The sequence below is a fragment of the Macrosteles quadrilineatus genome, unplaced genomic scaffold (assembly GCF_028750875.1).
Source record: "Macrosteles quadrilineatus isolate MER2022 unplaced genomic scaffold, UCM_ALF_1.0 Scaffold_5__1_contigs__length_97177068, whole genome shotgun sequence".
Taxonomy (NCBI): Eukaryota; Metazoa; Arthropoda; class Insecta; order Hemiptera; family Cicadellidae; genus Macrosteles; species Macrosteles quadrilineatus.
This window is the reverse complement of record NW_026542598.1, coordinates 63,407,165-63,428,956: the sequence shown is the minus strand read 5'-3', so window position 1 is coordinate 63,428,956 and position 21,792 is coordinate 63,407,165. Positions and strand designations below refer to the sequence as shown.

At 33.8% G+C, this 21,792-nt stretch overlaps 1 protein-coding gene across 3 annotated transcripts in view; it reads right to left on the bottom strand.

The window, feature by feature from the left end:
- Positions 1–21,792, bottom strand: part of LOC128994753 (muscle M-line assembly protein unc-89) — a 101,476-nt gene that overhangs the window by 58,375 nt on the left and 21,309 nt on the right. For all 3 annotated transcript variants that reach the window (XM_054419514.1, XM_054419515.1, XM_054419516.1), the window contains exons 12-16: positions 9,884–10,057; positions 5,197–5,380; positions 1,954–2,084; positions 916–1,101; positions 70–342 (exon numbers count right to left, since the gene is read on the bottom strand). In XM_054419514.1, coding sequence (XP_054275489.1) covers positions 70–342; positions 916–1,101; positions 1,954–2,084; positions 5,197–5,380; positions 9,884–10,057 — 948 coding nt within the window. The remainder of the gene's footprint in view (positions 1–69; positions 343–915; positions 1,102–1,953; positions 2,085–5,196; positions 5,381–9,883; positions 10,058–21,792) is intronic.

The following is a 21,792-nucleotide window of genomic DNA, read 5'->3' as shown; positions in this document are numbered from 1 at the left end:
TTACGAATAGTATAAACAAAGTTTTCACAACATTTTGGGATCTTTAATATACTCTGATGCTCTACTCACCTCAATTGTTTTCTCGAAGTAGTGGAAGGCCAGTGAGGTCGCCTTAGCTGCAGCCAAGTTCTCGCCGTACTGACCCTTGACCTTGGCCAGCTGCTGACCCAGCTCGTCCAGGTTGCCATGGATGTGACCCAAGTCGCAGTCAAACTGTGCCAGTTGCTGCTGAGACTCCAGCGCCATCCGGTGCTGCGCCCAGGCTCGCTCCCACGCAGACCGTAGACTCTCCAGGGTACGCGCCACTTGCTCTGTATCTCTATCCGCAGCTCTGTCTGGCTCCTGATGACAAATTATACAGTTTTACAACTTTGTACAGTATGAAATATAAAATTGAAATATTCTTAAAACTAAGTATGCTTCCACAGAACAAGTTTTATACTTGGCAGAAGAGTGTTTTTTTCTCAAAGTTTTTGAATAGACCTAAACTATGACGAGACTAATTGTCCCATAAAGGTAAAAGTGGCAAAAGAGTAGTGTCTGAAGTAAATAACACAATGTCAGCCTCATATTTTAACTACCTCTCGCTTGGCTATATGTGAGCTTGAAGGATAGACCTCAATTTATAGACAGCCCTCGTACTTTGAAAGTAGGGCACAGTGAAATGTACATGCTGGATGAGTATGGGTTTGCTGACTTAGATTCAGAGCATCAATCAAAGGTAGCAGTGCTGCAGAACATTGAAAATTTTCATCTTAAACTCCGCTGGTATTGTATACAATAAAGAATTATCCAGAGTGGATTTTACATGCTTGAAAACTAAAAGTGAAATATACATTGTGTATTTCTGAACTAATTCAAAAAACTATTTTCAAACAACTTAAAAGACAAATTAGTCAAATACATTTCACTTGCCTGTTGTCGTATCCTAGCTATCAGCTGTTGGCTCTCTGTTTGAGCAAACTTGAACAGTTCCTGGATGGCTTGTCTTGACGCATCATGTTCCCTCAGTGCCTTCTCCACATCAGCCAGTGTTGTGGATGAAGAAGTCTTCAGCAGACTATCATACTGGCCCTCCAGTCCTTGCACTGTGTGCTCCAACTGAAATGTGCAAATTGGAATTATTTAGGAATGACAAGCTTTACCACTTGGGCTATACCATATAAGTTAAAGATGGTCAATTAAGGTCCATTGTTTGCAATATGTGATTTGTTTGGGATTAGTTTTGCTGTAAAGAGTAATTTGGCTATCAAATTATTATTGCGATCAGGAGGCAAAAAACAACAAAAACATTTCTCGAATTGTTATTTTGCACCTGTTAAAAGCCACAAAAGCAAACAACTGCATAGGTACAGGTACAGTCATACTATTTACCATTGCATAACCATGAATTGCATGGGTTTTACTCTGTTGCCACAGTAAAAAGAAAACTCAGAAATGGTTCCATTTATATTGCTGGTGATAATAGAGGTTGATTTCAGCCGAGTACCCCAAAAAACTTGTAAAAAGTCTGATTATTTACAAACGAGCATCTTTACAGCCAATCATTGACAACATGAGGTTGAATGCAAGATTGGCTAGGTCATTGTGTGATAGTCAGTCAGCCCCATTGAAAGTTTTACAATAAAAGCCAAAACTTTGTTCAATTAATTAATTTGATTGTGATTATGGGGATGTAACTGCAGTCTTTATTCTGATTCTTCACTCTTTGGCACACAATAACTAACCGACTGAATTCCCTAGACTACTGGTGGTAGTTTACATGGTACCAAATTCTGTAACCTTATGTGAGCCAAATCAACCAGGCCTTACAGCTAGACAAATTTTACAAATTTAACCTGATGTTGCCACAATTGTTCATCACTAATGATTTTTAACATTGTTTATTTTTTACGACTGTCTTCATAGCAAAGTAAATTAAGGTTATGAAAGTAGAATAAGTTGTACACTCACCTCTGAAAGGTTCTTGAAAAAGGTTACAAACATCTGCACCAAAACTTGGTAGTCCGTCACTACTTGCTGTAATCTGTCTTGCAGTGCCTTCAACTGACTGAGTACTTCACTGTCTCTCTGATCAACACCACCTGAACATCAACAGAATTTGATAGAATGAAATAATTATGACTAGCTGTGTGCCCGTTCTACGCACGGGGATCTTATCATAGTCAGTTAAAACCTTCTTATATAAAGCTCAGCAGTTGGTTTGCATACTTTCAGATATGCTGACAAAACTATTCCTTCGCAAATACAGTATCTGACAGTTTCAAGTCAAAACTAATGCTTCGCAATTAAATGTCACCCGGATCTTGTTGGTCCATATGTTATATCCAATGACTAAATAAACGGTATCAGCATTCTGACACATACTTTCTCCCATAAGTTTGTCAACAACCTTTATCATGCGTAAGCGGTGAGAGTAAATATACGGAAATGGGATTTGTACAATTTTGTTCAGAATTTAAAGGACGATAACATAATGGTTAAAAGTATTTAAGGTACTACCTCAACCTCTTAATTTAACACTTTATTCGGGTTGACATTTTCATTATCAAGGCGCTCTTGTCCTTTCCGTGAAACATTGAGAAACAAGGACATTAATGCGTTACCATCATACATACACACAAAAATACCGAACTTAATTAGGGAATCTGCTACGCTTTAAGCATAAAAAGGTACATATAAAATTAGTACTTGAAATCTTTGTTAATGCCATAAAATTTGATCATAACAATTTATATTTGCTTGGACCGGAGATGACTCAAAATTCTGTTGAAATGCTATCTGAATCGGTTTACTATATGAAATGAAGTACAGTAGGCCTACTATAGACGATTTAGATTGGTAATTTGTAATAAAAATTACCAAAATAGGCCACGAACTATTGATACATAAACAACGTTCAAAGTGTTTGAACGATTCATGATGGTTTGCTGAATAAATGTTTTGCTAAAATGCGTTATAGTTTTCTTAGCATAACATTTTGGATTCCAGACAGAAAAAGCAAAAATTATACAGTTAAGACATCAGTTAAATTGAATAGGCCTACGCCTGTAATAAATAAGGTGCAACACCAACGATAACTAATTTGTAAATTACTGTGATGTGTTGGTACGTAAAAATGATTCTTGCTGCTACTAAAGGTTAAAAGGAAAAGAACCAGTACCGTACCAAAAACCAACGTTTACAGTTAAGAACTGTAGTACAGCCGACCAATTATATGCGTTAATCAAGGTTATTGATCTCTTGGTTTTGGATTTTCTTGTAAAAAGTTATCGGCAATCAAAGTTATTTCCCATTAATTGCTTTATTTGTACACAACTCTTAATGTAAACTTATCGGTGTCAGTTTGAAAAAAAAACCTTATACAACATAACTTTCTGTTATTTAATAGATTACGTATTCTCTAAACAATGGTTGCTGGTATATATATTAACATTATAAGGAAATGTGACAAAAATCACACAACGTTGGGTTTTTGGACGTTTATAATTTTATTTCTTAAGTACCTAGGTAGGCCGTGTATTCTATGGAAAAGTACCGGTATCAAGGATCGTTGTCGAAAGGGTTGTTATAAATAATTGGGTAAGCATACGTACCACACGTACCCAAGAGAAGGGCTATGGGCCTATTGGCTGTATGGTCCAGCGATTGCATCACACGGTGAGTAGGAACTATTGACTTTATATAGTCAATGGTAGGAACAGAAAGTGACACATTGGAAAATCGAGTTCAGCATCATCCGTAAACCTCTGGTACAATCACCCACTGCAGTTATAATTTTTTGCTTTACACTTTACACAACCGCCATTGAAGAGCCGTCAATGAGTGGAACATTGTTTCTAAGCTATTGGCGACGGACATTAGTAAATTTAAGTTTCCCAGCCGTATACAACACTGATTCAATCTTGATTCAATGTCTTCTTTCTGGTTATCAAAACTCCAAAACAATTTTGTACTTATATTTCTGGTTCCTGACCTGGATGATGCCTAGTTATTTAATTTACGGTTACACTATATTATTCCACTAGCGATTAATTAAATCCTTTATGTAATAAACACGTTTTTAATCTCACTTGGATGGGATTTGCCTTCAAAACGTGATCGGAAATGGTTGTGGTGTTTGTAAACAACATTTGTAAACATTTCAGTGACAGCTAGAAAAAATAATCTTGATCCGAACAGCTGTTCGTTGTTTCATAGATGATTATGTGATACAAATTGGAAGAAAACTTGAAAAAAATCGCACAAAACTGCATTTTTGAACGGCCGTAATTTTAATTACAAAGTAGTGAGACCATATTTTAATGGCTAAAGACACTCTCGCCAATCCAGTGAATACATTAAAATGACTTGGGTCTTGATAGCCCGGGTATGTTTAATTATAGGTACCGGGTTAGCAGTCAGGGAGTTTCTTGCTCTCATGACAAAACGAAATGGAATGGAATGGGTCTTGATAGGTACTCTCGTTTTCCTGGAGAAGATTGCGTAAAATGCCATCTTGAGTGTGTCAGACAGACAGACAGACAGAAATTTAGATGAGACTTGTTTCGGCTTCTTTAATGTATAAAACGTAAAAATAACCTAAAAATGTATGATTCTGAGCAATGTACAGACAAAACTCTAATTTTATTTATATAGATAAAAATAATTATTGGGAAATTTAAAAATAACCTTTTTGTCTGTTTGCCAAACATTATTTGTTCTGTGACAAAAGACATTATGATGTCAAGAAGAGAAACTACATTGAGCTCTTGTGTTCAAATATTTATGCTCAGGGTAACATACAACAGAGTTCGACAGAGTTCCTACCGCAAACTGTTCTACATAAATGTTTAACTAAGGAGATATTAAACCAGCTTCTGTCTGAAACATATGCTGCTAAATGTTACAACAGATGTGAAAAAAGATCTGCCAAAGTAGTTTCAAGACACTACACTCATCCTTCACTCATATTTGGATTAAAATAGGCACCTAGTGGCGTCCCCATCTTAAATAATTGATATATCGACAGATTCAATGCAGACAAAAAAGTCGTTGGGGAAATTCAAAAAAATGCTATCAATCTGCCCTTAGTGGGTTTAAAATTTGAGCAAAACATATTAAAATAGCTCAGCGTGTTTTGCAAATCAAAGCACATTTTGTTATATATTTCAAGCAAATTAATAGGCAGTTTCTAAGACCTCTAGAGACACTAACCTTGTGCCAGTATTTCATCAGCAGTAGAGATCCGTAGCTGTACCTCGCCCTGAGCTCTCTTCACCTCTGACAAGACTCTATCTCTGGAAGTCTCCAGGTCTCTGACTGTAGCCTTGGCTGAGTTGACAGACTCTCCCAACACTGGGTACAGCTGACCATCCAGCTTACTTACCCAGTCCACTGTCTGTAACAAGCAAAGCACACTGTAATGTCAGACCAAGTATTTGGAGACTTACTTACTTCCATGGCCATGTTATTTGGCCTACCAACAATCTGCCTCCACTTCTTAAGGTCCTGGCAGCATCTTCTTCAACAACTCTCATCTTGACCATATCCTTTTCACTTCTTCCCACCTCTTTTAAGGACGTCCAGAAAGAGTCTTTGCGGTTTTCACCCAACCAATGCCCCAGCAGTTCTTTTGATTACATGTCCAGTCATATCAATCAAATCAAATATTTCTTTATTCGTAATATGTACCTATGTACGCTGAATGGTGTCAGATCTTATTCCCATCTTGTTATGTTTCAAACCCTTTCTCATCTGAGAACAGGATCAGATTCCAGATCCTAAAATGTCTCTAAAAAATCTTTTTATAAATCACGCTGGTAAATGTCTGAAAGTAATCCCTCAAATGACTAACAGTAGTGTTAGGTTGATGTTTTTAAGTTGATTTAGTATATATTTTTGTAATATCCCTAAAAAACTGTCTTGAGTAAATGACAACCATTTTATTGGCTATACGCTATACTCAAATGTGTCCATATTCTGCTTCAGCTGTTGGTGAAGACTATACTAGGCCTAGTTGAATTTGCATTAACAGAAAAGGTATGTGAATTTCCGACATCGTCTGAATGAGTGTCTGGTGTGGTCTATATTTACTATGGAGGAAAGTAGTACACATGGCCACATGGTCCTTAATGATCGGGATGGTTGTTGTCCCACCAGCTGCATCTCATATTATGCAGGTAATAATTTCAATTTTACGGGTCCATTGTCTCCCTTTAAGTAAATACATTCAAAGCTGTACCTTATGGACCTCATGTTTTGTCCTTTATTCTCATTCTGCAATTGTATTTATTTAACCTATTTTATAGTAATGTAGAAGATGAATAAAATTTGAATCTTAGATTTTGTATAGCCAATTTTCTCATATTTATTACATTTTGGTCTTCATTGCAAGATCTGGGATCTCTGGATGTAATGGTGGTAGGGTCCACAGAATCCAAAAGGCTGTTAAAATTGTTATATATGGGTCCTTAGACTAATAACTCTCTCATAAATAGATGTAAATATTATTTTTTTTATAAATCAAATGCGTAAATCAAAATCTTACTTAGCAGTAAGTAAATAAAAACCAGCGTTATCCGACAATGGGAAGGTTATTTTGACACCCTTAAGACTGGTTTATTGTTTTTTTTTTGCTAAAATTTAAATAATTTAAAAATATTTTTCTACCATAAAACCAACTTAAAAGTACAATTTTGTACAGTAAAATTTGACGGCAGTAAATTTTCTCCCATTTATTAATAGTATTAAAATTATATTTTAATAACTAGGCTATAGTAATTGCTGCAAGTTACTTGTTGGTATTTCTTAGAATATAAAATAATTAATAATTTCCTAGATTTTTAAATTTTGGCACAACTATTTTGTGTTCTTTGTAGCATTAAACCTAAGAAGGCATTAAGCGAATGTTCAGGCTACAATGGGCGAGAATAAAAATTTGAATTTTTTATATTATTAGACTTGTTTTACTAAAAATAAAGCTAAAAATTCAATTGGTCTCCAGGTTAGCTGCAACAGGAATATTTGTATTTATCAAACACCAGCAATATGACGGCTTTCTTTCATCTATAAAGAATAATAATTAAAATATATTTCATAGAAAAAACCAAACCTAGACTAAAAAGTTTTAATCTCACATTGCGGTGAATTCATGACAATGCAAAAAATTGACAAATCAAACTCTGTAATCGAATACTAATTGAGGCTGGCAAAGCAAGAAATAAACTTGAGAGAGACTAAAACAAGTCATAAAGCTAGGTAACTACCCATGGATAAGACTGTAACTACCCAACTATCCCCCTCCTGCCTCCTGTCTCTTCCCTCACACAGATGCAGACCAGATTTACAGGCCCAGAAATAACCTTCATTGTTTAATGACTTCTTTCAAACAGTGGGTCGAGGCGAGAGGCGGTTTCTCTGTTAGTAGCAGACTGGCTATCATCCAGCTTTAATTATCTCAAATCAGTCTCAACGCCCAAAATAAATCTCAAACGTTACCAAATGCATGTAACTTTTCCATTCAAATTGAACATGTTATGTGTTTGGTTTTCATGAAATTAAATGTTTAAGATGTATAAAACCTGTGCTAAATGACATTAAAATTTAACTACACTTTTTAAATTAGTATTGGAACTCATAGACATTTTGGATGTCAAGATCGCCTCTTTAAACATATTTAAGAACCTTTAAAACACTTGAATTGAAAATACTAATGTTTTAATGTGAGGATGAGTATATTAATAGGCAAGCATGTTTCTTGAAAACTTTTTTCTCAGCTTGTGTGCATTGCAGGGAAAATACACACCTCCTGTTAGAAAGATATTTTCCTGTAGATGTACAGTATCCCTTTAGAAACTAAAATAGCTCAAAAATAATAACAAAGAATGAATTTAAAATTGTTTTAAATTAGTATGGGCTTATGGGTTGCCATGCTGGTGACGAAATAACAAAGAAATATAAACAGAAAATCAAAACAAATGGAAGAAATTCCAATCAGATGTTTTATTCACAGCCTGGGGGAAAATAGAGAAGTCTGATCATTACATATTTTTTGTCGTGTTTTCAACTACTGGACGACCTCTAGTATGTAAAATTTGAAAGAGTAATCTTTCCTGAGTAGATCAGACACAAACAATGAGACAGTTGTTTACTACTGCAAAAATGCCATGCTTATAACTGTTAATTTTTTCATAGTTTATAAATTGATAAATTTTAGTCCTTAAAAATCCATGACTGCTCTGTTATTTGTTTTAGTATATTATTGTATTCTGTATTTAATGTTATAGTTTGTTTAAAGAAAAACCTGGAAAACAAAAGACTGAAGAAAAATATCACTTTGAAATAACATAATTTATAATAATTGCTGCTAACATGCCATTAATGAATTTTGTAGTTAGGTATATTGTTTGATTTTATAAAATCATATTTTTAGAAAAAAAATTTAATATAATATTTAAAAAAAAAACTTTCAACTTAATTTTAATTTTGAAACAAGATATTTTTTATCCCCTCCTGGCGGGGCTTTGAAAAAATTTTTCCCCAAAAATGTATATTTTATTTACAAAAAATATATTAGGACTAGTTAAGTTTTACTTGATGGATATCAACATAAATCATTTGGTGTACCTATTTATATGTCTGATATTTTAGCGCCCAACACAAATATTTCAGTTTGAGGCTTTAATTTCATTTCATTTCATTTCATTTTTATTTTCCACGGCAATGCCATTTACAATTAATTAAATAGCTAAATTAATTTAATTAATTAATTAATTAAATTAATTAATTAGTTTATTAATTAATGACTTTATGGAATTTAAGACTAATTTTAAGTATAGTATATGACAATAAGATGATTTTAGGGAACAATCCAAAATCTTTAATGCCTATGTATGTATGTAACATTTGATTAAAATCACTCTTGCAATTATTTAAAGTAACCAACACAACAGCTATTATGCAGTAATAGTATTTAAGTTACTTTTACACTGAAATGAATGAAATCATAAATTGGCATGACAAATGAATAAAGTTGAATTAAAAATAGTTGTGTTATTAAAAAGTAAATAAAAAACAATACATTTCAAAGCAAGGTTTTGGCCCTATCTAGAAATAATATTTAAGGTAGAAACTGGGAACAAAAAAGAAATCATCACACTACGATGTTTTTAGCCGTTTTACAAATGTTTGTTGAAGGCCGAAAGCTACGTATTGCTGTCCATGACAGCTGTCATGTTACCGTGCAGGTTTTTACATCCCTAGGGCCGAAAATCATCTAATACACAATCAGTATCCATAGCATTGCAATAGAGTTAATTTTTTTTGTCATCACTGCATAGCAACTATTTATTATTATTTTTGCTGATTCCTCAAATTATTCCTTCACAGCCTAACCTAAAAGTTGTAGTTGTGTTTACTGTTAGTGTGCATTATTATTGTGGTGAATAGTGGTAAAATAGTATAGTGTGGTGAAAAATAGCGTTGTAGCACAGACCGAAATGGTTTTGCAGATGTTATGGTGTAAAATAAAAATCTTCTTGATTACCATTTTAAATGTTGGTTCTGATGCACAGAAATATCTAAATGCATCTTTTCAAAACAATTATATCTACACTCATATTGTAAACATTTACAAGATTACCATATTTACTGTCTTAGAGATTAAATGTTTACAGTATGAGTGTAGACATATTGAAGAGGGATGAAATACACTAATAAAATAGAACAAAACAAAAATACCTAAAATATTGAACAATAAATAAAAACCAATGAACCTTTAGAACAACCAAATTGTATCTGTCAGAAAAATAAAATCAAATCAAAGATAAGATTTTTTCAAACTAACTCTTGATAATATACAGTAAAAACATACATTTATAGAAATTAATGTCTAATCACTCACCTTCTCAGAGTCGGCCATATTGTTGGTCCAGCGTTGCGCGCTGTGCCGGTCCGCGTCCAGACGTCGCTCCCAATCGTCACGCAGTTCCCGCACACCCGTCACTCTAGCTGTGAAGTGGTCGCTCAGCGTGTCAACAGAGAGTCTCGCGCGCGCCGTGTCCAGTGGCTCGGGGCCCTGCACATATAGAACTGGCCGTCAGCCAACAGTCTCCCTACGTAAACACCCCTCTCCCTCTGCAGATTTACGACTACAACCTGTTTACTGCTCAAACTGTTAAACTCTAATGTTCATTTACTGTAACCATGGGTGTAACTTTAGCTTAACTGGGATGTCAAAGTCTGTCAGAGGGGAGTCAACATATTTTTAGTTCGGTGTTGAAATGTTAAGTTTATGCTTAAATTCCAATTTCTTTAAAAATGTATAATACCACTATGTTAATTAGCTTAAACCTAATATTCTGTTTATTATGTACATGCTTTTTGATACTCTAGGATGTTTTATTTTTGGTCACATCAACAAGATATAACTGAAATTTTTAATGATAATTTTTGGTGACTAAAAGAGATGTTTGGAGATTCTGGATTCAAAACTCCACAACCCAGAATTCCTAATACTAATCTAATACAAAACAATTCCAAGTATCTCTGAAATACTAATACAACTAAGTTCTCGTACCCCAAAAATACTAACACAAAACAATTTCTAGTAGCCTACTCCAGTAGGCCTACTAGCAGCCTTGCAGTAGCCTTTGCAGGTGATGTTGTAATTGCAGAAAAACTAGTGGATCATAAGACTTCATCTAAAAAATTTTAAGAGAGGCAGAAAAAGTCGGTTAAAAATAAATTATTCTAAAGCTAAGTACAAAACTTTACTAAACTAAGTTAACAAGAAATTATTATAACGGAAACTAACCCATAGAAATTGAAGGACATGCATTGCTATTCTCAACAGTTTTACATATTCAAGTGGGTAGTAATATGAAATTAAAATACTGATAAACTAGAAATACAAAGTCGAATAATTTATGCAAAGAATCGTGCATGTAATCAATTGCTTTTATCCAAATTCCTGTCCCAAAAACAAAACTCAAGCTACACAAAACAATAAAATGCCCAGCTCTCCTATATGGATCAGAAACTTGTATAATAAATTGAAAATAAAAGAAACTAATAGTATTTTAAGATGAAGTACGTCAAAAAATCAATGGACCTATACATTAACAAGGGGATTGGAGAAGAAGACACAATGGATAGATAAGATAACTTTACAACAGCACAGGAATAATCAAAGAAATTAAGTTTCCAACAATCAGATGGCAATACATGTACTGAGAAGGTCTCAGGAATACCAAACTGGAAAAAAGATTCAAGGGCAAAGGGCAATCCTGATAGAACGGGAAGACATAAGCAGAGGTAGTGGAAGCAATGAAGGCGGATATGGAAAGAATTGGAGCAGTGAAGAAAGATGTAGAAGACTAGATAGAGTGGTAAAGATTTGTTGTTGCGGCTAAATATCACTTCCGATATAAATGGCCCTGGGAGTAAGAGTAAGTTTATAATAGCTTAGACAATTACAGCAACCAGCTGTGTCACATATGAATAAAAAATACCCCTGCCACAGCAAACCTGCAGACAAAGCAAATTTCCATTTGCCCAAATTGATTTTAAATTAAATCTATTTAAATAAAATTTGGTTTAACAAGTGCCTAGGTTTGCTGCTACAGGGAGGCTAATAAAGTGTGTTTTTAGTAAAATATTAGTAGCTTAGTATAAAATAAATAAAGTTTGATCAAAATATTTCCATAAACAAGTCAACTACAACATTTTGAAATATTCTCCATAAGAATAACATGGGAATTTTAAATTTTTTGTATTTTCTCCGTAACCAATTACCATACAAAAACACTACTACTATACTAGATACTACTAGTATACTAGATTATTTGTTTTTTTTTCAGGTCTTTAAAATGGTCTACAGAGAAATTAGGAATTTTTTTGTTTTGATAGGACAAATTTTTACTCCATTTTTATATAACCCCCGTAAAACCCTATTCCCCTTGTCCGATCATACTAGTTCACAAACTCATTCAAGTTTATCCCGCCTTACACCTTTAAACCAAATTTCATCAAAATCGGACAAAAATTACTCAAGTTATCGCGTTCACAGACGTATATATTATATACATATATAAAAATTTGAATGAATAGTGTTTTTGGTATCTAGGGACATCAAAATGAAAAAGTATATCGGTCCCGGCTCCAGGTCCTACTGTGCCACCTACAGTAATAGCAACTTCCCTATAGGGTAATTTGCTAATACACATTTCAAACCCAATTTTATGGAAAGATACAATAAAAGTGGTGATGTTGTGGATAGAAGCATAATATCTATTAAAATGGGGCTAAAATACTTAATCTAAAATAAAACGGCTAGTCAATATTTATAGTTCAAGGAGTACATTCTATTTTGAGCAACTAATTAGTGTTTGGGTGAGATCTATAACCTAAAACTTCAGTGGGTTCACAAACTTGATCCCATCTTAGAGTAATGTTATTGGGTCATAAAAAAGTATTTATTAAAATAATTCTTGCTTGGTCACTGAAATATAATAAACCAACTATAAATAAAATACTTCTTTGGTGCACACAGACAAAATATTACATTTCAACAGAAAAACTAATAATTTATTATGAAATCTTATGGTTGTTTTTATTTGCTACATAACAGATGTGAAATCTTCATTTTGTCCTCTAAATGTAAAAAATGAAATGAAATGAAATGAAATGAAATGAAAAATTCTTTATTTTACCAGGCAAAGTTAGGGCCACATGGCCCTCTCTTACACTTAACCTGACAAACTTAAGTGTAGTGTTAAATGTAGTGTTTGAAATAGAGCCTTAAAAAGGTGTGTAACATCTATTATAGTGAAACGTTTCTGCAGATTCAGAGCTGGAGACGGGTGTAGTTTACTCATTGTAAAGTGTAGAATACAATCAGTTATTGAACATCTGTTGTAGTGCAAAGTTTCTGCAGATTCAGAGCTGGAGTCGGGTGTAGTTTACTCATTGTAAAATGTAGAATACAATCAGTTATTGAACATCTGTTTTAGTGCAAAGTTTCTGCAGATTCAGAGCAGAAGACAGATGTAGTTTACTCATTGTAAAGTGTAGAATACAATCAGTTATTGAACATCTGTTATAGTGCAAAGTTTCTGCAGATTCAGAGCAGAAGACAGGTGTAGTTTACTCATTGTAAAGTGTAGAATACAATCTGTTATTGAACATCTGTTATAGTGCAAAGTTTCTGCAGATTTAGAGCTGGAGACGGGTGTAGTTTACTCATTGTAAAGTGTAGAATACAATCTGTTATTGAACATCTGTTATAGTGCAAAGTTTCTGCAGATTCAGAGCAGGAGACAGGTGTAGTTTACTCATTGTAAAGTGTAGAATACAATCAGTTATTGAACATCTGTTATAGTGCAAAGTTTCTGCAGATTCAGAGCAGAAGACAGGTGTAGTTTACTCATTGTAAAGTGTAGAATACAATCAGTTATTGAACATCTGTTATGGTGCAAAGTTTCTGCAGATTCAGAGTTGGGGACAGATGGTGTTTATATGTTTGGCTACCTTCACTGAACTGCTTACAAGGGTGAACCACTTGGCACTCAACCCTAGTCTCTTTGACATTGCCTCCTCCTTTTCCCATTTTATTACAAACTAATGCCCCCTTAATCAGTAGCCCTGCTCTAGATAACTGCTAAAAATACATCTTACTTGTTTGATCTTTGCATTTAAATTTCTTCGGCTTTGAAAAACTGTTTCTTGTTTCTAAGGATAAACTTACCGCTTAGTAAGATATTGATATCTTTTACATAAACGACCTTCAAGTCATTCAAGGTTTTTTTAGAAATATTGTCATAATTTTCCTTACTTTTATGTGTCTAAGGTATCTATACTGTACATTGACTCACATTTACATTTTTCATATCATAAGGCTAAGGTAAGTAAGTTATCCTTCTCAGCTGCTTCTACCGATTGGGGATCTGGAAAGACTGATACTAAATATATATTCACACTTCAAAATTGTGTATTTATTTATATCATTTATTAACGGAATTAGTTAGAATTATCTTCAGATTAAAGACAGTTGGACTAAAGATATCAGTCTTGTTGGGAAACATTTTTTAAATATGGCTTTTTTACATTTCCCTGTATAGGTATTTTTTTCTTTAACCTAGAAACAATCAATTTACTAGTTCAGTCAAAGACCAAATCTTCCTATTCCAATGCACGGGACTACTTTTTTGAAATAAATATTTGCCACTCTGCTATCAAGCTTTACAATAGGTTGCCTGGCTGCCCTAAGGTATGTCCAAGACAAGTTTTGGGAGGGAACTTAAGACAGTTATTTACTGGGGGAGCGTTTTATAGTGTCCATGCAGTTTTAAGTAAGATTTTTTTAGTTAGAGGTTTCATTTTTTTGTCCATGTGTGTCTCATATTAGTGTATACTGTAATTGTATTTGACTCATGTCAACGCTTATGCTAAGTTTGGCAATCTATACTTCTATATAAAAATCTAATGGTGTCTGTATGTGTATTACTAATAGGTGCAAAAACTACTGAACCAACTAAGCTTAAATTTTACAAAAATATAGCTAACATACCAAGGACCATTATAGGACTATTCACATTTCGATACTGACCGTAGGCTTTGCCCCTTTGGCTTTTACAGTTCTGAGGTGAGGATTTTAAAAGTAAATATTGATTGGTCTCCATGACTGCGATTAGAACACTAACAATGTTTGTTTACATTTGCTTCAATTCAATGTAAACAAGAAGAACTGCTAAATTGCATATTTCACAATTTCAGACAGCTGATGCAAAGAAGTTAAATATAATATTTTCCATAACTATGAGGTAGGTTTATTTTAATCTAACCTTTTATCATGGATTATTTATTCTAAAACTGTCAATGATTATAGAACAAAAATTCTATAACCGTTGCTGTATCAACTCCGGCTCTGCTTTGGATTTTTCGTCTCAGTTATGAAAATAATGTTATTGATATGTTTTCATGGAAACAGTATGAAAATTACAATCCCTATAGATGTTTTGTATGAATTTGGAGGCTATTTTAAATAAATTTGAACTGCTTAACATGTGATTAACTTAACATAACTTGCACATCACATTGTTTTTTATATGTATATTTAGGTAAATTTAGTTATTGTGTTTTGCTAAAACTATGCTTAAATTAAACTAAAGAATGTCTGTTCTGTATGTATTTAGAACAAATAATAAATGTATTTATCAAGGTACAATTTTAACCAACTTTATTCAACACATATTAAAAACAAAGTGAACATGTAAACATTATAACCAGCTGATAATAGTTATAGAATAAATTTAAGTAAATAAGTAAAGATAGACATTTAGGATGTAACACCTCCCCTTCTTAGTGAGTTTCATAAGTTAAGTCTATCGACGGGTTTATGTGTCCGTTTTGATCGTCTCACTGTCATAGCGGAAGCTGGTGCCACTGGAACATCTGACATGTTGTTACTGGTCTCTGGTGCCACTGGAACATCTGACATGTTGTTACTGGTCTCTGGTGCCACTGGAACATCTGACATGTTGTTACTGGTCTCTGGATCATCTGGTATGTTGGGATCATTGGCCTCTGGATTAATGTTGTGATAATTTGTTGCGTGGTTTTCGGTTGGTTCCTCTCTGTTGTTACTGGTCTCTGGTGCCACTGGAACATCTGACATGTTGTTACTGGTCTCTGGTGCCACTGGAACATCTGGCATGTTGTTACTGGTCTCTGGATCATCTGGTATGTTGGGATCATTGGCCTCTGGATTAATGTTGTGATAATTTGTTGCGTGGTTTTCGGTTGGTTCCTCTCTGACTTCTCCAAAATTTGTTGGTATGAATACTTGATTTTGCTCATTCCTTAATGAAAATTCACACAAGTCCCTCCCTGAGCGTCTAATTTGGTCTTGATGTCGTCTGATTGGGCCACTGCTTGTGGTTATTTCATAATTTCTTGGTCCTTCTTTTTTGTTGATCTTTCCAAACCCCCATTTGTTGCAGGTTCCATAGAGGCGGTAGGCGACAGGGTCTTGAGCTTTAAAGGACTTTTGCCTGTCACGGTCTTGAGCTTTAAAGGACTTTTGCCTGTCACGGTCTTGAGCTTTAAAGGACTTTTGCCTGTCACAGTCTGTGTCAAACTTCTGGTTCATTTTTTGTGACAAATCAGGATACAATAAGTCAAGTCTTGATCGAATTTGACGTCCAATAAAGAGATGTGAAGGAGATTGTCCTGTAGTACTATGTGGAGCTCTTCGATAGGCCATTAAATATCTCTGCAGTTTTATTTCGATAGAGCCTTCCTCAAAGTGCATGGCTCTGATGGTATCTTTCAAGTCTTGCACATAGCGTTCTACTTGACCATTAGTAGCAGGATGGTAAGGTGCTGATCTCTTGTGTCTAATTCCATTTGATTTAAGAAATTTTTCAAACTCTAATGAAACAAATTGCCTTCCGTTGTCTGACACTAATATGTCAGGGATTCCAAAGGAGCCGAAGAATTTACGCAAAGCCTCAATAGTTTTATGTGAATTTATGGTTGTAAGTGTTACAATTTCTGGCCATTTACTGTAGGCATCCACAATTAGGAGAAAATAATGGCCATAAAATGGTCCAGCAAAATCAACATGAATTCTTTGCATAGGCCTTGAAGGATATTCCCAATGGTGAACTGGTGCTTTGGGTGATTCATGCTGTACTCGTTGACATCCCAAACAGTTTAAGGTCATATTCTCAATGTCTGCATCAATTTTAGGCCACCAAACATACGAACGAGCTAGTCCCTTCATGCGAACTATACCCACATGAGCCTCATGAAGTTCTTTCAAAATTCTTGCACGAAGTTGTTTGGGAATCACGACACGATTCCCTTTTAATAAGCATCCAAGCTGAATTGACCATTCTTGTTCGTTAGAAGACATCGGGTGATGGATTGGCTCCCCTCTGATTAGTGATTGATAAATATCTCTAAGATCTGGATCAGATTGTGTATTTTTTGCTATTTCTTCAGCTGTGACAGGTAAAGTGTAGATTTGTTCTATTTCATGAACATCGGCTGAGTCAATAACAGCAGCTTCTTCAACATTTTTAGGTAGTCTTGAAAGTGCATCAGCATTAACATTGTCTTTGGTTGATTTATACTTTATGTCAAATGAAAATGCCTGAAGGAATATAGCATAATGTTGTAGTCTTGTTGCGGCCATAAGTGGTATTCCATTTTTCGGTCCAAATATAGATACCAGGGGTTTGTGGTCTGTAACTAGGGTGAAATGACGTCCATAAAGGTATTGGTAAAAGTGTTTAACTCCAAAATAAATTGCCAGGGCTTCTTTTTGTATGACACTGTACTGTTTTTGTGTTTGTGATAGTGTTTTGGAAGCAAATGCAACAGGTCTTTCGTTTCCATCCGGAAACACATGAGAAAGAATTGCCGAAATTCCAGATTGACTAGCATCTGTTGCTAGAATGAGTGGTAAGTGTGGGTCAAAATGGCATAGTATATTCTCTGACATCATTTCCTCCTTCACCAATTGAAAATCATGTTCACATTCTTCAGTCCAATTAAAAGGTACATTAGCTCTTGTGAGATTAATAATGGCTTGCATCTTTTCACTTAAGTTTGGAATAAACTTTCGATAGTAACTTATCAAACCAAGGATTTGTCTAACTTCTTTCACATTACTTGGTCTCTTCAGGTTTCTTATTGCTTCAGTAATATGTTTACTTTTACTTATTCCCTTTGACGAGACATGGTAACCAAGAAAGTCAATCTCTGGTACAAGGAATTGAGATTTAGAAACATTAATGTGTAAATCGTTGTCTTTGAACCGATTTAATACAGCACGGAGTCTTTTCAAATGTTCTTCATCACTGTGGGCTGTTATTTTGACATCGTCAAAGAAAACATCAACACCATCAATACCTTGTAGAATATTTTCCATTGCTGATTGCCAAATAGCAGGTGCACTTGCAATTCCGAATGGTAGACGATTTACTCGATATAGACCTTTATGTGTATTGATTGTGAGTAATTCTCTGTATTCTTCTTTCACTGGCATGTGTAGGTAAGCTTCAGATATATCAATCTTTGTAAATTTAGTCGAATTACCCATTCTGGCCAAAATATCATCAATGCGGGGCATGTTGTGTTCTGGTATTACCAAATGGGGATTGAGGGTTACTTTGTAGTCTCCACACAGTCTGATATTCCCATTTGCCTTCATAATCGGTACAACTGGAGTAGCCCAAGAACTCTGATTCACCTTTGTAATTATACCTTCTTTTTCTAGTCTGTCGATTTCTGCACTAACTTTTGGTAACAAAGCATAAGGTAGTGGTCTAGCTTTTTTAAAAACTGGTGTAGTGTCAGGCTTTAAGTTAAGAAGTGCTTCTCCCCCTTTGAAACGTCCAACTCTTGGTTCAAATATGGATTTAAATTCCATTAAAATATTGTGTACTTTGGGATTTGAGTGTTTAACTCTATCCAAGTCAGCTCCGTGAACGTTATGTATGTCTGACCAATTTATTTTAATGGATCTCAGCCATTCCCTACCAAATATTGTATCTCTATTACCATCGACTATATACAATGGAAGATATTTGGTTTGGTTACCGTAACCAACCTGAACAATGGTTTTACCCAATGGAACAAATTCATTTTTGTTGAAATCTCTTAAGATTATGTCTGGATTCATTAAAGGTCTGTGTTTAGGAAAAAACTTGGAAAAGTTACTTTTTGACATCAAAGATACTCCTGCTCCTGTATCTAGTTCAAACGGAATAGGTTTCCCATTTATTTTTATGTTTAACATAATTTTCCTAAATTTATCTTCTGAGGTATTCATAGAACAAATGTCAATAACATTAGTTTCCTTATAGAGGGATCCAACAGAATTGTTCATATTTTGTTGTAGAAATATTTCATTTTGATCTTCGAACGAGTCTGTTATTTGTTTTACATTTCTTGAAGTAGTGTTAAATGTAGTCTTATTTTGTCTTTGCAATTTGATAGGTGCATTAGGATTCCTAAAACAAATCTTTGCTAGATGCCCTATTTTTTTACAGAAGTTACATGTTGTATTTTTGTGTTTGCATTCAGATATGTATTCATGTAACTCTCCACAACGGTAACATTGTTTAATATTGGTACTGTTTTTAGGTTTTTGAAAACTTTTCTGTTGTACAACATTTAAGTTAACCGGCAATTCATTGTTTTCATGATTGAATTTTGATTGGATTGTTATTGAATCGTTTTGAGCCTTTTCAATTACTTGAGCCATGTCTACAGCTTTTTCAAAACTCAAATCACTGTCACTTAGAGTAATTAATCTTGTCTGTATTTTTTCATCCCTTAGTCCGAGTATGAATTGATTTCTCAGGGCTTTTGACAGAAATGTGCCGAAATTACAATATCTAGACAACTTTCTAAGATCCAATGAAAATTCAGAAATGTTTTCTCCTTCATATTGATGTCTACAATGAAATTTGAATGTCTCTGATACTTCATTTGGTTTCGGTGTAAAATGTGAATTAAGAGTTTGAACTAATTCAGCATAGGATTTAGTTATAGGTGATACAGGATGCAATATATCCCTAAGTTTACTGTAAGTGTCTGATCCAATACAGTGAAGTAACGTAATTTTCTTTTTATCTTCCGAAATGTTGTTATAAATGAATGATATCTCTAGTCTTTCCATATACATTTCCCATGTTTCATATCTTTCATTGAAGGGCCCAATCAATGCTGAGTTAATCATTTGAATGTTTTGAGAGGTATTTGAATTACTTGTACTCACCTCCATCGTCGCCAAATTGTTCTGTATGTATTTAGAACAAATAATAAATGTATTTATCAAGGTACAATTTTAACCAACTTTATTCAACACATATTAAAAACAAAGTGAACATGTAAACATTATAACCAGCTGATAATAGTTATAGAATAAATTTAAGTAAATAAGTAAAGATAGACATTTAGGATGTAAAATGTCATCAATAACAAAATTGTACGTCATTGATTTTGTGTTCTAAAATCTGTTGTATATGTGTAACTATATTAAATTATCAAATGGTAATACAAAATACTCTTATTTATTTTAACATAGCTTTCAGTTCACATTTACTTTATTTGATAAATTTATTATTTGTGTTTTGCCACACCACTGATTAAATTAAACCAAGGAAAGTATCATAAAACTAAGCAGTACACAGTTTTCTTTTGTTTATAAAATCAATAAAATATCTGTTACTATGTTTACTTAATGGTAAGTGTGAAAATTTAAAGGCAATGGATGATGGAACTGATTAAAAGAACTGGTTTGTATATTAAGTTGTTTGTTGATATTTTTGTAGAGTAGAATCAGAGATGCAATGAAACATATACTGTATTTGCTATTACATTTTTAGTCCTCGACGCTTTGATAATCATATTAGTTTTGTCTGCTGTCTTTAGTGCTAAATTATTTGTTTAACATTTTTTATAGTATAGATATAGTTTCTTTAATATTTCAAAAGACTGTATTGATAAGGCACAAGAATATTTCTAAAGTTTATAACAGCTGGCTTAGTTTGCTAATGCTTTATTGTGAGTGAAGAAACTGAAGATGGAAGGATTTGTTATTTAATATGAAGAAGAGTGAAATTTAAAAAAAAGTCCATTCAAATTTAATAATAAGTATTTTTGCAACTTCAAAATTGAAATTTTAAATGCCAATTATAAATAAAAAGATATGTAATTAAGGGAGATGAAGGTAAATCGTATGTGAAAGTTTCATTCGAAAATTTGGTCAGTTTTTCTCATATCAGCCTACACAAGATTTAAAATTAATCAAAAGCAAAATGGTGGTATCCACTAATTACGAGATTTAAAAATCATAACTTAAACCTTTCTATTAAGGCCATAAAAGTTTAATTTTGTTTCTAAAAGCTTTGGCGGATGTGTAATTACTATATGCAACTGATGTAAAGATTAAAATGATTCTATTTTGTGTCCTCTTCCCGTTGCAAAGCACGGGTACAACAGCTAGTAAAGGATAATTTGGTTTGATTTGATTAGATATTCAGTTTACTAGTGTTAACGTATTTTAATTTCTCTCCACACTCACAATTCATTCATATTTGAGTTAATTAGGCCAGTAAATTATTTAGAAGTCCTAATCGATGTTCTCTAATTTCAGCTATTCAAGTTTTCAACGAGTTTAAGTTGAGATGTTCATTAACACTCTGCCCATACAATAGCTACAATAAATTAAAAAATAAAGGGTTTGAGTGAAAAGCATTTTTATATTTTAAACATTTCCAAGTGTAAAGTCAGAAAATATGCGCCTATAAAATAGCCATTCCCTCACGAATTAGTACCGTATGCATTATTAATATAGTAAACAATTTAGAGTTGACTACAACAGTGGTCTAACATTAACTTTGTTATCCTAGCCTGTTCCTTTGGCTAGGGTAGTCATGGTCAAGTACAGAGGTATGGCAGACATTAAATGTCAGGACATTGTCCTCTAAGGTTACCTGGCAATAGATCAAGCTATCTGGACACATTCTCACTCTGAATTTCTGAGAGGCCATGTTTGAAGAGATTTGTTAGGCACTTAATTGTAGCAGATCTGTTAGGTAAAGAAATACCCCCGCCACAGCAAACCTGCAGACTAATCGAGTTTCCATTTACCTGGCTGGAATTCCGTTTAACTATTCCCTTAAAATTGTCAGATTTGTTTCCTATTTAAGTATCAATTATAAATTATCAAATATTTAAGATGGGAATGTCACTAGGTGCGTATTTTAACCCAAATATGAGTGAAGGATGAGTGGC